This window comes from Gobio gobio (genome assembly GCF_949357685.1).
Source record: "Gobio gobio genome assembly, chromosome: 6".
NCBI lineage: Eukaryota > Metazoa > Chordata > Actinopteri > Cypriniformes > Gobionidae > Gobio > Gobio gobio.
The window spans coordinates 34,443,769-34,458,450 of NC_137102.1; the positions used below are offsets into that span (position 1 = coordinate 34,443,769).

General features: G+C 40.2%; 1 protein-coding gene across 1 annotated transcript in view; it reads left to right on the plus strand.

The window, feature by feature from the left end:
• The window catches only part of phlpp1 (PH domain and leucine rich repeat protein phosphatase 1), a 90,232-nt gene that overhangs the window by 41,827 nt on the left and 33,723 nt on the right, over window positions 1–14,682 (plus strand). The window contains exon 4 of the mRNA XM_079819467.1: window positions 13,678–13,826. Within this exon, the coding sequence (XP_079675593.1) occupies window positions 13,678–13,826 (149 nt within the window). The remainder of the gene's footprint in view (window positions 1–13,677; window positions 13,827–14,682) is intronic.

Here is a 14,682-nt window from a genome sequence, read left to right on the forward strand (position 1 = left end):
TATAACGTCTATCAATTATCAATTATAAATAGTAAGTGTATTTTCTTAATTTCTCCAGTACCGACAGCAGGCAAATTTACTGGTCGCACATGTGTGACTGGATGAAAAATTCAGTCGTACACTCTCAAATTTTAGTCGCAAAATGCGACCATTTGGTCACAGCCTGGAGCCCTGTATAAGCTATAGTGTACTAAATTTGCATTCAGAAGATATAAGCATTAAAATTTCTCTCTCACTTCCTACAATATGGATCTATGATTTTCATGATTTTCTGTCCAATCAAATGCTCTCTAGAATCTGAAGCCCCGCCCCCTACGTTAAATTGGTCACTTGTTCACACATTTACTGTTTTCTACATGGTGAATGGCACATAGTGCACTATATAGGGGATAGGGAACGATTCAGACAGTGTAAATATGCTTTCCATTGAGGCGAATTAAGTCTGGTTTCACGTTATTGTCAACCACCGCAGCACACACCGTCTGTCCTGTCCAGAGACACGAGAGCACAGAGCAGATCATATGATCGAGCACATACCACAAAAATATTGGACCCATTTTAGTTCTGCACAGAATGTTGTATTTTAAAGTGATATGGAGAAGATCAGGAGGAAACTTCTGCGTTTTACTTACCCTAATTTGCAAAGCAGCCTAGTGTACATTTGTCACACGTAAACATGTTCTGAAAACATTCAGTAAACGTAATGGAAGGACCTAAATGGGACCAACAAATAATATTGTAGGTTGGTCCCCTAAAGATCCTGCAAACGTTATGGGAATGTAGTGTAGAGTAGAGGTCTTCACGGGTCCAAAAATTCATACCCGAACCCGAAGAGACCCGTAATGTGCTTAACGGAACCGACCCGGACCCGTCTATTATTTAAAAAGCTGGACCCGGACCCGTGAAGATCCGAGAAATGCCAAAAACGTAGTACCCGGAACCGACCTGGACCCGTCTATTATTTAAAAGCTGGAACCGAACCCGGCGTGAAGACACAGACCCGACTGGACCCGTTTGTCACATATTCCACAATAACTGATATTAACAAGTCAATAAACAAGTTATGAAAAATATAACTTTTTGTCTTACCTAGCCGTCGTCTCCCTTCCTTGTAACATTACTTGTGATGCATTACATCCTTGCCAAAAAGTTAAATCCATGTTATTCCTCTCTTGTTATTCCAAGCATGCTTAATTCACTCATCATTTCAGCTTTAAAAGTCCACTTTATGTCACGGTGACGGATGACAAATGCGTCTTTGCAGATTTGCATTTCGACTCGAGTTAACTCGCATAATAACTTTGACTGTTTGCCTTTTTGAACTATAATAACGATTGCTCGTTCGGTGGCTGCTGACGAGCCGAGCCTGACCACCAAAACTTTAAGAAATAAGACGGTTCATTCATATTATTATTAAAGTCAATCACAGCGGAAGCTCGGGTTGCCATAGAAATGACACGCGCTTGATACTGCACATGCGCGGTGGCTGGAGCAACCTGAAATATGAGCTTTTTTACGCAATTTGAGCATCATAGAAAACATTTGTGACAGTTCAACTGAGATTTTGTTGCTGATTTTAAATATATTATTTAAATATAATTTCAAATCAAACTTCAACAGTGCGTCACACGTAGACAGCACTTACTTTTTTCTCATGTTTGTCCACAATATGCATGAAGGATGCCCGGACAGAAGAGGTGCCCGTGGGTTTAACTTCTTTATATTCGTTGTTTTTTAGCTTTTTTCACACATCACTCATGAAGGTAACCATTATTATTACCGTGCGCTTGCAGAGAGAGCGAGAGAGAGAGAGAGAGAGAGAGAGAGCGAGCGCGTGAGGCGAGCGAGCAAGAGAGAGAGAGATCGCTCGTGTTTTTCTTCTTTCTTTTTTTTAAACCTTATTTCCCGGCTCACACTTTTCTTATCCTAATTTTACAGTTGCAAGTTACAAAAAACACACAAGCAGTGCTGACTGACTCTGATCACGGGCAGGTGTTCTCCGAGTCCGGATCGACTCGGGTATTGCACACAATGTTAAACAGACCCGGGACCCGTAGTAATAGATTGGGACCCGACCCGGACCCGGCTGATCATTTAAAATATAGACCCGAACCCGTACGGGTCCCGGGTCGGGTCCCGGGTCCACGGGTCTCGGGGGCTCCGTGAAGACCTCTAGTGTAGAGGGAACGTCCTATAGTAATGGTCCCCTAAACATTCCCAGAACGTCCTGAATGTTCCCCAAAGGATACGCCAAATAACATCCCCAACCCTTAAAAGAACTCCACATCGTGATCGCCTCGGAATGTTCTGGGAACATTATCAGGCAACGCCCTTGATACCAGCAGGGATTTTCTGAGAAAGTTCTGGGAACATCAAATTTCCAAATAAAATATGGTCTCCTAAACGTTCCGAGAACCCCTGAATGTTCCATGAAGGTCCGCCAAATAACGTCCCCCAAACCTTTAAAGAACTAAACATCATGACTGTCTCGGAACGTTCTGGGAACGTTACCAGGCAACTCCTTTGACACCAGCGGGGACTTTCTGAGAACATTCTGGGAACATCACATTTCCCAATAAAATATGGTCCCCTAAACGTTTCAAAAACATCCTGAATGTTCCGTGAAGGTCAGCCAAATAACGTCCCCTGACCCTTTAAAAAAAAGTCCACATCATGACCATCTCGGAATGTTCTGGGGACGTTACTAGGTGACTTCCTTGACACCTGCGGGGACGTTCTGGGAATGTAAAATTTCTAGTGGGGAATGAATCAGTAGAATCTTGAAGACTGAACGATTTAAATGTCAGGTCTTATTTACTCACATAGACTACATTTAGTTTGGAAACACACACCTCATTTTAAGCTTTCAAGAGTTATCAACAGACGTATGTCTGAAACACAGCTGGCCTGAGGATGTTTGTTAAACATTTATGTTGTGACTCATGTGACTCCGTTCTCACAGTGCGGTGAACTTTGCCCAGTGTCATTTTTCTTGCCGTTAACTTACATTTATCTACTGATGTGCGTCCGTTTCAGCTATGAACATACTGTAAAGGGCTCATGGGAAATAAATTCTGGCAGGATCTGGCACATGTGCGTTATTCTGATCATGGACTTCAGACCTCTGTGCTTCTGTAGCACATTTACATACACAGTCTCACCTCTTTACATACAGTGGGGAGAACAAGTATTTGATACACTGCCGATTTGGCAGGGTTGCCCACTTACAAAGCATGTAGAAGTCTGTAATTTTTATCATAGGTACTCTTCAACTGTGAGTGATGGAATCTAAAACAAAAATCCAGAAAATCACATTGTATGATTTTTAAGTAATTTAAGTTATTGCATGACATAAGTATTTGATACATCAGAAAAGCAGAACTTAATATTTGGTACAGAAACCTTTGTTTGCAATTACAGAGATCATATGTTTCCTGTAGTTCTTGACCAGGTTTGCACACACTGCAGCAGGGATTTTGGCCCACTCCTCCATACAGACCTTCAGGTTTCAGGGCTGTCGCTGGGCAATACGGACTTTCAGCTCCCTCCAAAGATTTTCTATTGGGTTCAGGCCTGGAGACTGGCTAGGCCACTCCAGGACCTTGAGATGCTTCTTACGGAGCCACTGCTTGGTTGCCCTGGCTGTGTGTTTCGGGTCGTTGTCATGCTGGAAGACCCAGCCACGACCCATCTTCAATGCTCTTACTGAGGGAAGGAGGTTGTTGGCCAAGATCTCGCGATACATGGCCCCATCCATCCTCCCCTCAATACGGTGCAGTCTTCCTGTCCCCTTTGCAGAAAAGCATCCCCCAAAAATTGTTTCCACCTTCATGCTTCACGGTTGGGATGGTGTTCTTGGGATTGTACTCATCCTTCTTCTTCCTCCAAACACGGCGAGTGGAGTTTAGACCAAAAAGCTCTATTTTTGTCTCATCAGACCACATGTTCTTCTCCCATTCCTCCTCTGGATCATCCAGATGATCATTGGCAAACTTCAGACAGGCCTGGACATGCGCTGGCTTGAGCAGGGGGACCTTGCGTGCGCTGCAGGATTTTAATCCATGGCGGCGTATTGTGTTACTAATGGTTTTCTTTGAGACTGTGGTCCCAGCTCTCTTCAGGTCATTGATCAGGTCTTTCCGTGTAGTTCTGGGCTGATCCCTCACCTTCCTAATGATCATTGATGCCCCACGAGGTGAGATCTTGCATGTTGCCCAAGACCGAAGGAGATTGACCGTCATCTTGAACTTCTTCCATTTTCTAATAACTGCGCCAACAGTCGTTGCCTTCTCACCAAGCTGCTTGCCTAATGTCCTGTAGCCCATCCCAGCCTTGTGCTGATTTACAATTTTATCCTTGATGTCCTTACACAGCGCTCTGGTCTTGGCCATTGTGGAGAGGTTGGAGTCTGTTTGAGTGTGTGGACAGGTGTCTTTTATACAGGTAACGAGTTCAAACAGGTGCAGTTAATACAGGTAATGAGTGGAGAACAGGAGGGCTTCTTAAAGATAAACGAATAGTTCTGTGAGACGGAATTCTTACTGGTTGGTAGGTGATCGAATACTTAGGTCTTGCAATAAAATGCAAATTAATTGCAAATTAAATACAATGATTTTCTGGATTTTTGTTTTAGATTCCGTCTCTCAGAGTTGAAGTGCACCTATGATAAAAATGACCGACCTCTACATGTTTTGTAAGTAGGAAAACCTGCAAAATCAGCAGTGTATCAAATACTTGTTCTCCCCACTGTAGTTCATACCGCAGCACCTTTAAAGAGGCTTGACATACAGCTGTTCAGATATTCTGGCACTCTTCATTGGTCTGATCTAAGCTACATTTGCCCTGAAAATGACACCTCATCATTCCATCACAGAAAGAGTGTGAAAAGCCCTAGTTGGGAGTCCTACTTTAGCACACTTTACTATGAACGAACCATCCTAAACAAACGCAAGTAGGGCAAGCCTGGCCAGCCTATTTTACTGTGCCGTTCCCAGAGACAACCTTGTGCCGTGAGAGCCGTCCTGCCCACCGGGAACCTCAGATTAGAAAAACCTCACAAGAGGGAGGAAAGGAGCTTTCAGGCTGCTGTGTTAATGTGATCGTGTCATGTTATGAGTGACATGTGCTGTGTTATTAATGAATGCTGTTCACTTCGTCACTCGTGAATGATCATTTACTAAGTGACTAGAGACACCATTTTCACCAGCTGTACCAGAAAACCATTGTTTGCCCAGCCAAAAAGAAAAAAAAAAAGAAAAAAAAAAGTCGCTGTTTGGATTTAAATAGGCAAATACTTAAGAGTCTATGACCTGGATCATTATTGCAGAGATTATTATGTTTCTAGCATGTTCTATGTTTGGCAACAGTTCTTCTAAATTGATAGTGCGTAGCTTTTCATTTCTTACACAACCATGTAAGGAGGACACATCATGGCCATATTCCAGGATGACAATGTCAAGATTCATCAGGATCAAATTGTGAAAGAATGGTTGGGAGGGAGCATGAAGAATCATTTTCACATATGAATTGGCTCCTCTGAGTTCAGACCTTAAATTTATTGAAAGTCTTTGGGATTTGCTGGAGGAGACTTTACAGAGTGCTGGACTCTTGCATTGACAATACAAGATCAATATAACATCACAATATATATTTCCATCAAAAGGTGCATCAAATTTTGGTCAAGATCTACTATTTCTCCCTCCCAACCATTCTTTCACAATTTGATCCTGATGAATCTTGACATTGTCATCCTGGAATATGGCTATGATGTGTCTTCCTACCTGGTTGTGTAAAAAATGAAAAGCCACACACTCCATCAGGGTTAGAAGAACTGTTCCCAAATATATAACATGATATAAAAATAATAATCTCTGCAATAATGATCCAATCACAGACACTTAAGCATTTGCCTATTTACCGTATTGTTCTGAATATAAGACAATGTTTGTTGTTTTTTCTGTGTGCTGCCCTCTTAAGTGCTGCCCTCTTAAGGTTAACGGTTGCTACTGCAGTTGAATTTTCCTATTGGACGTTGTGGTACATCGTGACGTAGGATGGTACTTCCAACGGCTCCTACCAAGCCCCTGGCACGAGCTCACCACGCCCTCAGAAATGTTTTCCTCAATCACATGATGAGAACGGCTTCACTCCAGTATGAACTGTCATGTTACATGAAGTAGAAACATGAATGAAACTTGCTTGAAACTTGCTTTAACATTGTAATAAAGAAAATGTGGTTAAATAATGCAGTTGTCAGTACACGTCAGGATTTTCTTGCGATATTATTGCCGCCCGTCATGTGTGTACAGGTAAATTTCATACATGAGACTCACTTTCAAACCCTGACACGCAAGTGATTGCCGCGGTAATGAACAACAATACCGTAACGTGCTGGCATATATAGTCTTTTATTTGAGGAAATCTGTTTATAATAGGCTATTAGGTCTGAAATTATTAGTCCTGCGCTGCTTATTGATTCAGTTAATTTGAATGAAAATACATTGTATGTATATCAGTGTAGTAAACGTTGTTTGTACGGGAAGAAGGAGGCGGGAACCGGCGGACATTCAAAATAACTTTTAATTAAACAAACACAAACTAAAATGGCGGCGACAGCCCCTCGCGGACGACTGTCGCCTACATACAAATAAAGACAAAATGAAAATAAAAAGCTGCAGCCCCTCACGGACGACTGCAGCGAACACAAAATAAAACATAACATAAAATCCAGGCCTGGTCCTCTCTCGTCCCTCACTGTCGTCGCTCCTCCTTTTTAGTCCCTCACTCCTCCGCGAGGGCCGAGATCGCTGCGGCGCGCAGCTGGCGCTCATCCTCCCTGATGAGCGCCGCCTCGACCCGCCCTCACGGTCCCTCGGCCTCGCTGCTCGCCACATACCCCCAATGCCCTTCGCAGGCCGGGGGGCACTCCCGAGTCTCCTCCTCCACTTCAGGTCAAGGTGGGGGAGAATGACCGCTCTGTTGCAAAGCTACTGGCGTCATTCCAGTCATTCTCCATCTTTGCGACTCGCGAGTCAGACAGCTGTCAATCAATCCGTCACTGCTTGTCTCAGGTGCACACCCTCCGCTCAGTCCCGCCCTCGGTTCATCCCCTCTGTCTCCGCTGGGCTCTGGCCATTTTTCCAGCATTTTTCAAAAAATGCCAGTGGGTGGAGTTAAGCTCTGAGCTGGGGTTTAGTTACCCTTTAAGCTGCCAAGAAATACAGTGTGTCAGAGTGTAATGTTAGAAGATGGCGAGCCCAAAAAGACAGACAAAAAAACTTCAACTTTACCATAGTTTAAATAAAAAAATAAAACATTTAAATATGAAAAATATGCAATATTAAAATTATTTTTATAAAAAGTATTTTCTTTAAAAGATCAGATTTGGTCCCCAAAAACCGTTTTATATTCGGAACAATATGGTAATTCCAAACTTTTTTTAGTTTTTTTTGGTCGGGCAGTGTAGTTTTCATTAATTTTATAGTTTTTATTGTTATGTATTTCGCTTTAATTTAAATTTTAGTTTAAAGGTCCCATTGCATGACATTTTCATTTTATGAGGTATTTCAACATTAATATGAGTTCCCCTAGCCTGAATATTGTCCCCAAGTGGATAGAAATGTTGATCGGTGTAAAACCGAGTTCTGGCTGTCTTTCTCTGCCTTTGAGAAAATGACAGGCCAGACTAGCCAATCCTGAAGTCTCCTGGTTTGACGTCCACACAGGAACGGTTACCTCCCTTTCCTCCGCCCAGAGAATCTGGCACACCCATGCAAGCGCTATATTTGTCCTTGAGAGATCATGGCTTGTGAACGAGTGAATGCTGGCAGTTTCTCAGTGTTTGGATGTACAAATGAAAACAGAAGTCTTTTTTCAGTTCCTTCTGATCTGTGATCAGTGATTTCTTATGTGTAGCTAATTATTTATTATTCGTGCACACACTGCGGCTTCTCTCTCTCCCGATAGAACGGTGTTTCCGTGTTTTCTATCTTGTCAGTGTTTTTGTACGTCCTCGTCACGTCTATCTGTTCTACAATGTGCATACAGTCATGAGTTTCTGCTCAACATCGGCAGACTCACATCTCTTTAGAGATAAACCTCACGCACGCCGAGGCTCGGGCTGCACTGGCCGGTCGGCCTTCAACATCCCCGACCCCCAGTACTGCATCTGGCCCACAGCGGAGGCACCAAACGCGGCGCGAGATTAAGCAGAAGGGGGGGTAAGCGTGAGGGTATCCGGCTAGGCTAGCCAGCTTTCCCCACAATAAACTGGATTACATTCGATTACTGCTGTTGTGTCTTTGTTTGCGCTGTGTACTCAATGCGCGTCACTGACGCTTTTCATATGATAGGAACATATCTAAAAATAATGCTATAATCAACACTTACTAACTCGTTCATCTCGCTGTAATGGTACATTGCATGTGTTACAAAGTTGGTAGAATAATGATGAAGACGGACTCGGCGTGACTGGGACTCGTGTTTATTCAGAACTCTGATACAAACACAATAAACTCGCGCTGACAGACAGCGCTCTCACAACTCAGTAGTTACTATAAAAAACTTTGTTGGCAATCGCTCCGTCTCCGTGATGTCCGGTTCGCGAACTAATCATTCTTTTGAATCGGTTCTTTTTAGTGAACCGAACCAGTTCACCAAATCGGACTGAATCATTCTAAACGGTTCGCGTCTCGAGTCAGCACTGATCCATAATTTACTAAAGTTACTTACTTTCTGACATAAGTGACAGCCCCTCCGACTTGACTCCGGACCTTTAAGTTTTAGTCATTTTGTGGTGTTTTTGTAATTTTATTAAGTTATTAAGTGTGTAAGTGTTTTTTAAAATATGTTAAATAATTATTATTTCAGTTTTAGTCTGCGTTATTTCAGTACATGTTAAAGGAGTGGTTGATTGCCCCTTTTTACAAGATGTAAAATAAGTCTCTGATGTCCCCAGAGTGTGTATGTGACGGTTTAGCTCAAAATACCCCACAGATAATTTTTTATAGCATGTTAAAATTGTCACTTGTTGAGGGTGAGCAAAAACGTGCCGTTTTTGTGTGTCCCTTTAAATGCAATTGAACTGCTGCTCACGGAGCAGAGCAGCTTGAGCCACTGCCCCTTTGAAAGTGAAAGTGCCCTCTTCGATTGCGCCGCGGTGCCCCCGCGAACGCGAAGCATACGAACGCAGAATCCTCCCCGGAACGCGATTCATAACGGCACCCCCTCCGGAACGTGATTCATACCGTCAACACCCCCCCTCCAAACGCGATTCATACCGCCAACCACCCCCAACGGCCCCGGCCCCAGCGGAGGTCTGTGCACGCCACTGGCTGGCAGTGTTCAGCTCCCTTATGGCATTGGGGTAAAAACTGTTCTTGAGTCTATTGGTCGATGATTCAATGGACCTAAAACGTTTACCGGAAAGCCAGCAATTCAATCAAATGATGTCCAGGATAGAACAGATCCTTTAAAATGTTTTCTGCTCTTCTAAGGCAGCGTACGGTGTAAAGTTCCTTTAGGGAAGGCAGAGGGCAGCCAATAATTTTTTGTGCTGAATTGATTAGCCCCTGGAGAGCTTGCTGATCTGCCGCTGAGCTGCTGGCATACCAGGTAGAGATACGTAGGTAAGTTAGTACACTCTCAATAGAACAGCGATAGAAGGACATTAGCAGATGCTCTTGTAGATGGTTCTTTCTGAGAATCCTCAAGAAATAAAGTCGCTGTTGTGCTTTTTTGACTGCTGCTGATGTGTTTGTGCTCCAGGTGAGATCCTCAGCTATGTTCGTACCCAAGAATCTGAAGGCTGGAACCCTCTCTACGCAGACCCCACTGATGTGCAGTGGTGTGTTTTGTGTTTTGTGCTTTCGGAAGTCAATAATGAGCTCTTTGGTTTTTGACGCATTCAGGGTTAGGTTATTTACCCCACACCATTCTGTCAGTCTCTGAATTTCTTCTCTGTAAGCTGATTCATCTCCTGAGATGAGTCCAACTACAGTTGTGTCATGTGCAAATTTGATGATAGTGTTGTTGGTAGAATGGGTTGGGGTGCAGTCATGAGTGTAAAGGACGTAAAGAAGTGGACTCAGTGGATGTCACTAACCCGGGAGGAAGCTTGTGTCTCTACCAGCCGTTTGTTGTAGTCCTTAAAAAGCAATTTCTTTAAAAGAAACTATCTCCCTTTGCTTTGACCTTTGAGCGTTGTAACTTTGGAGATGTTGTTTATGCTCAAACAGCAACATTACAAACAAACTAAAGTTTAACCCCTAGGAGTCTGAGCTGTTTTGGGGCCCTTTAGAAGTTTTGACATGCTCTTACATTTGTGTTTTTTTCAGCTGCTTATAAACACATTGATGGCAAAAGTGTAATTACACTGTATTCAGCACAAACTGGGCTACCATAATATCTAAGCAACATGTTGGTACATGCTTGTATTTTTGAGAGAAAAATGTTTATGCATGATTTTTGAAAAAAAATGTTTTACTTATCTAGTAAATGCATCTTGATTTAAGAATGTTTAAATTTTTAGACTAGAAACAAGACAAAAATGACTAAGAAAAGCATTTTTTCTACTTTTTTTTGTACTATTTTTTATGTTTTTAAAAGTAGTCTCATGCTAAAAAAAAAAAATAATAAATAATTGAAATTAAGATACAATTTATACAAAACGAAATTCACTTTAAATAAAGCAATTATCTTTCTAAAAACAAAACAATTAGTGCACAATTACCATCGCACACCTGTAGGTAATAGATATGTGCGTAGGACAAAGGATAACCAAATCCAAAAATCTCAATGAATAAAGGGAAATCACGCACACTATCAGTACTTGCAAAAAATATGAAAACTTTTTATTAGCAACGTTTCGATCTACTGACCTGGTATATGCCTGGTATACCGTGTATATGCCTGATGAAGGTCAGTAGACCGAAACGTTGCTAATAAAAAGTTTTCATATTTTTTGCAAGTAGGCCTGTCATGATAACAAATTTTGCTGGATGATAAATTGGCCAAGAAATTATTGCGATAAACGATAATATTGTTCCTCTGAGACCATTTTCATCTAAAATAATGATAATGGCATTATAATGCAGGTACACCTTTTCAAAGATCAATAAACTTTTATTTCTAAAGACTATTTAACACTGAAAACGGAAAGCATTTTAAATATCCACAATAAATGAACAAAACAACCAAAACAAAAAAAGCAATGGACTCTCAGTCTGTTAATAAAAAAATGCACTTGAATAAACAGCTGGAAACGGATGATTGTGCTTTAGGCAGTGCCTGGAATCGATAAAAAAAATTAACGAATTGATCACATTTTTCTGTAATTAATCACGATTAATACATTTTTAATGTTTTGATATTGTATTAATTTCAGTTACTCTCCAAATTAATGTAGAAACAATTTATTGACCGCATATTTTAAATATGTGTTGTAATGTCAATATGTATTTATGAATGAAGGCCAGTATCACTGATGTCTCTATGAAACATTAATGACGTTACATTACAGTATAACTGAAAGCTACCATTTTCAACATTTATTAGGCTTTAAAAAAAAAACTTTAATTTAAGTGAACTTAAAACAATCTTTACATAAAACCATTATAATATATATTATTTTACATTTGCCTTCCCTGTTAGACATATACATAAATGTAATAGTTATCAAACACCTTTCTTAACTGCATAAATAAAACATGAAATATAGATGAATCATCATTAAAGCTACAATTTTCTCTGTTCCCGTTGTTCTTTGATGAACATTAATGACAGGCATCATCAGTGCTACTGTCACTTTAAGAACAGCCGCGGATCTCCCGCGCATCTCATTTCCTCACAACTCTTTAAATTAATTTAAGGCGTTATTTAACTAATTTAAGACTCCTAATATGAGAATACTCAAAATTCTCTGTGTTGTTGTTATTGTTTGTTAATGCGCAAAAAAGAACTCGATGTGAGTAGGAGACTGACGTGCGTCGAGTTTGTGTGTGTGTGTGTGTGTGTGTCAGAGTGTCCCTCGATTAGCTGACATGAGACGCAGCCACACACACACACACACACACACACACACACACACACACACACACACACACACACACACACACACACACACACACACACACACACACACACACACACACACACACACACACACACACACACAGAACATTGACATACAGTGCATTCTCTTGTGTCTTGTCGCACTTAGAAGCATTTACATGTGTAAGAGCGTGATCATATAATGTAACGCTCGGCAAAAATGGATATAAAAATGGCCGGAAAAATTATCGAGCTAATTTTTTTTAATCGTGCGATTAATTGATTTATTGACTATCGTGACAGGCCTATTTGCAAGTACTGATAGTGTGTGGGATTTCCCTTTATTCGTTTACAAAACAAAACAAAAAATCACTTTCTACAAAACAAAACTTCAGAATCATTTCTGACTAACTTTGATATTAAACAAAAAAAATACCATTAGGCTATTATAATATTTAAACATCAATATGAGGCAAAATACGTTTGACTGGTACTATATTTATAGCATATGAGTAGGCATTTGAGAATAAAAGCTTTATTGATGTGACACTAGGCTCTTTTACAATAAACAATAAATAATAAATATAAATAATAAATAAATAAATCTTGTCTAAACAGTCTTGCGTGTATGACATTTGTTGCAACAGGATTCATATTTAAACTGTCTTTTTGCATTTAATATTCACAGATGCTAACAGAATAAACTGACCTTACAATCAGCAGCGGAGTCCTTTTCTCCTAGAAATGAACAGCTTTGCATGAGGAGAATAAATCCAGGATTATTGCTCAAACGCGTCTCAAAACTATGTTGCTGAAGTAACGGCACAGCGCTTCACTAGATGTGTTTGTATGAGTTGATGTGTGGGCGTTGATGCGTGGATCGTCAGTATTTGAATCTCAATAGAATGCGCGATCCGTGGGCGTGGTCGCCTTAGCACTAATGAAGTGGCTCGCGGGTGACTGACATGTACCGCTTTTCAAACAGATTACATAAACAGAGAATATTTGTTTTTGATTTGGTTTACATTGTTTAAAACCTGACATTTCAACATTTCTTTAGACATATGTCTCATGTTTGTGAGACAAGTATTCACTAAGCTTGAGTTCCTTTTCTGAAGACTATCTGAATGAATGTCTTTGAGAGAGAGCAAAACAATTTTTTTTTATTGTGACTGTACACAAAAAAAATAGAAACTTAACAGATTATAATGATGTATAACACTTGCCTGAATGATAAAAAACGACAGAGTTATTTGAGTCTCTATGGCACTGATTAGAAAAAAAGAGAGCCGATCGCGCCGGCGCGACTGCCGACTCGAGAGGGTTAAAAAGTGAAACCATGATAAACCCCCCCTTTAAAAAAAATGCAAATGGAAATTCTGTCTTGGCAACTACTAACTGAAATGATTTTATTTGAAATAAATCTCATTTTATTTCAGTTAAGGTTTTTTTTATTTCAAGCAACACAATTTTTTATTTTATTAACTATTTTTAGTTTCGGTTAACTACAATAACCCTGCAGAAAAGAGCTGAAAAGAATTTCACAGATGCACAATTCCTTGTTGATCTTGCTGTGACCCCATGCCTTGATGAATGACCTGTCTGTCTGTCTGTCTGTCTGTCTGTCAGATGGTGTCTCAGAGGATCAGTTCAGTGGATCTGTCTTGCTGTAGTCTAGAGAAACTGCCGCCCAACCTGCTGTACAGTCAAGACCTGACGCATCTCAACCTCAAACACAACTTCCTTCCTGCTGACCAAACGCTGCTGCAGCTCCAGAGGTCAGTGTGTGTTTCACAGATCGGCTCATCTTTCCCCTGCTTCAGACACACTATTTCTCATCCACCTTTTATTTTAAACAGTCAACCTCTCTTGTTTGCTTTTTTTTGTTGGCAAAATGCATTTGATAAAATTTTAAAAGATTAGTTAAATTAAAGTTTTGTTCATTAATTTGATTTGCAGCGTTTTTATAATATATATCATTAACAGAAAATTACAAAAAAATATATATTTACTGCCTTTCATAGGCCACTATTAGTGTGACAATTTTAATAAATTGTTACATTTGTATTCATTCAATCGATTTTTTTTATTTTTTTATTAATTTATTTTATTAAAATTTAAACGATTACAATAGAATTCAGAAAACATTTTATTCCAGCAATTTGGGTGGGTTGGGGACTAAAACAAAACAAAAAAAACAGTGCCATTCATATAAAATGAAAAGTAAGAAAATAACTGTTTAAAGTGAATTAACCTAAATACATGTCTGGGATAATATTAATCCAATTACTTACTGTTCCACTCAGTAGAATCTACTGTCATCTGCTGTTGGAAATGGGAAATGCATGTCTGACCAGAAGTGGAGATAAAAGCATGTTGCCGAAGCATTTAAATAAAACAGTGTTCAACTGCACGTTGTAGCCAGTATTTTGTAAATGATCAGCTTCTGTATGATTAGGCCAGGACAATATTTGGTCACTTTAGAAAACTGTCAGTTTGCTGATTAACAGACGTTCTTCTGCATCAGTTCCCAAATCTACCAACATCTTTGTCAAAGGAGAATATGAATATTTTTTTGTGAATTTTCTGTAATACTGATGTAAGGAGGTCATAATCGCGAACTGAAACTATCCA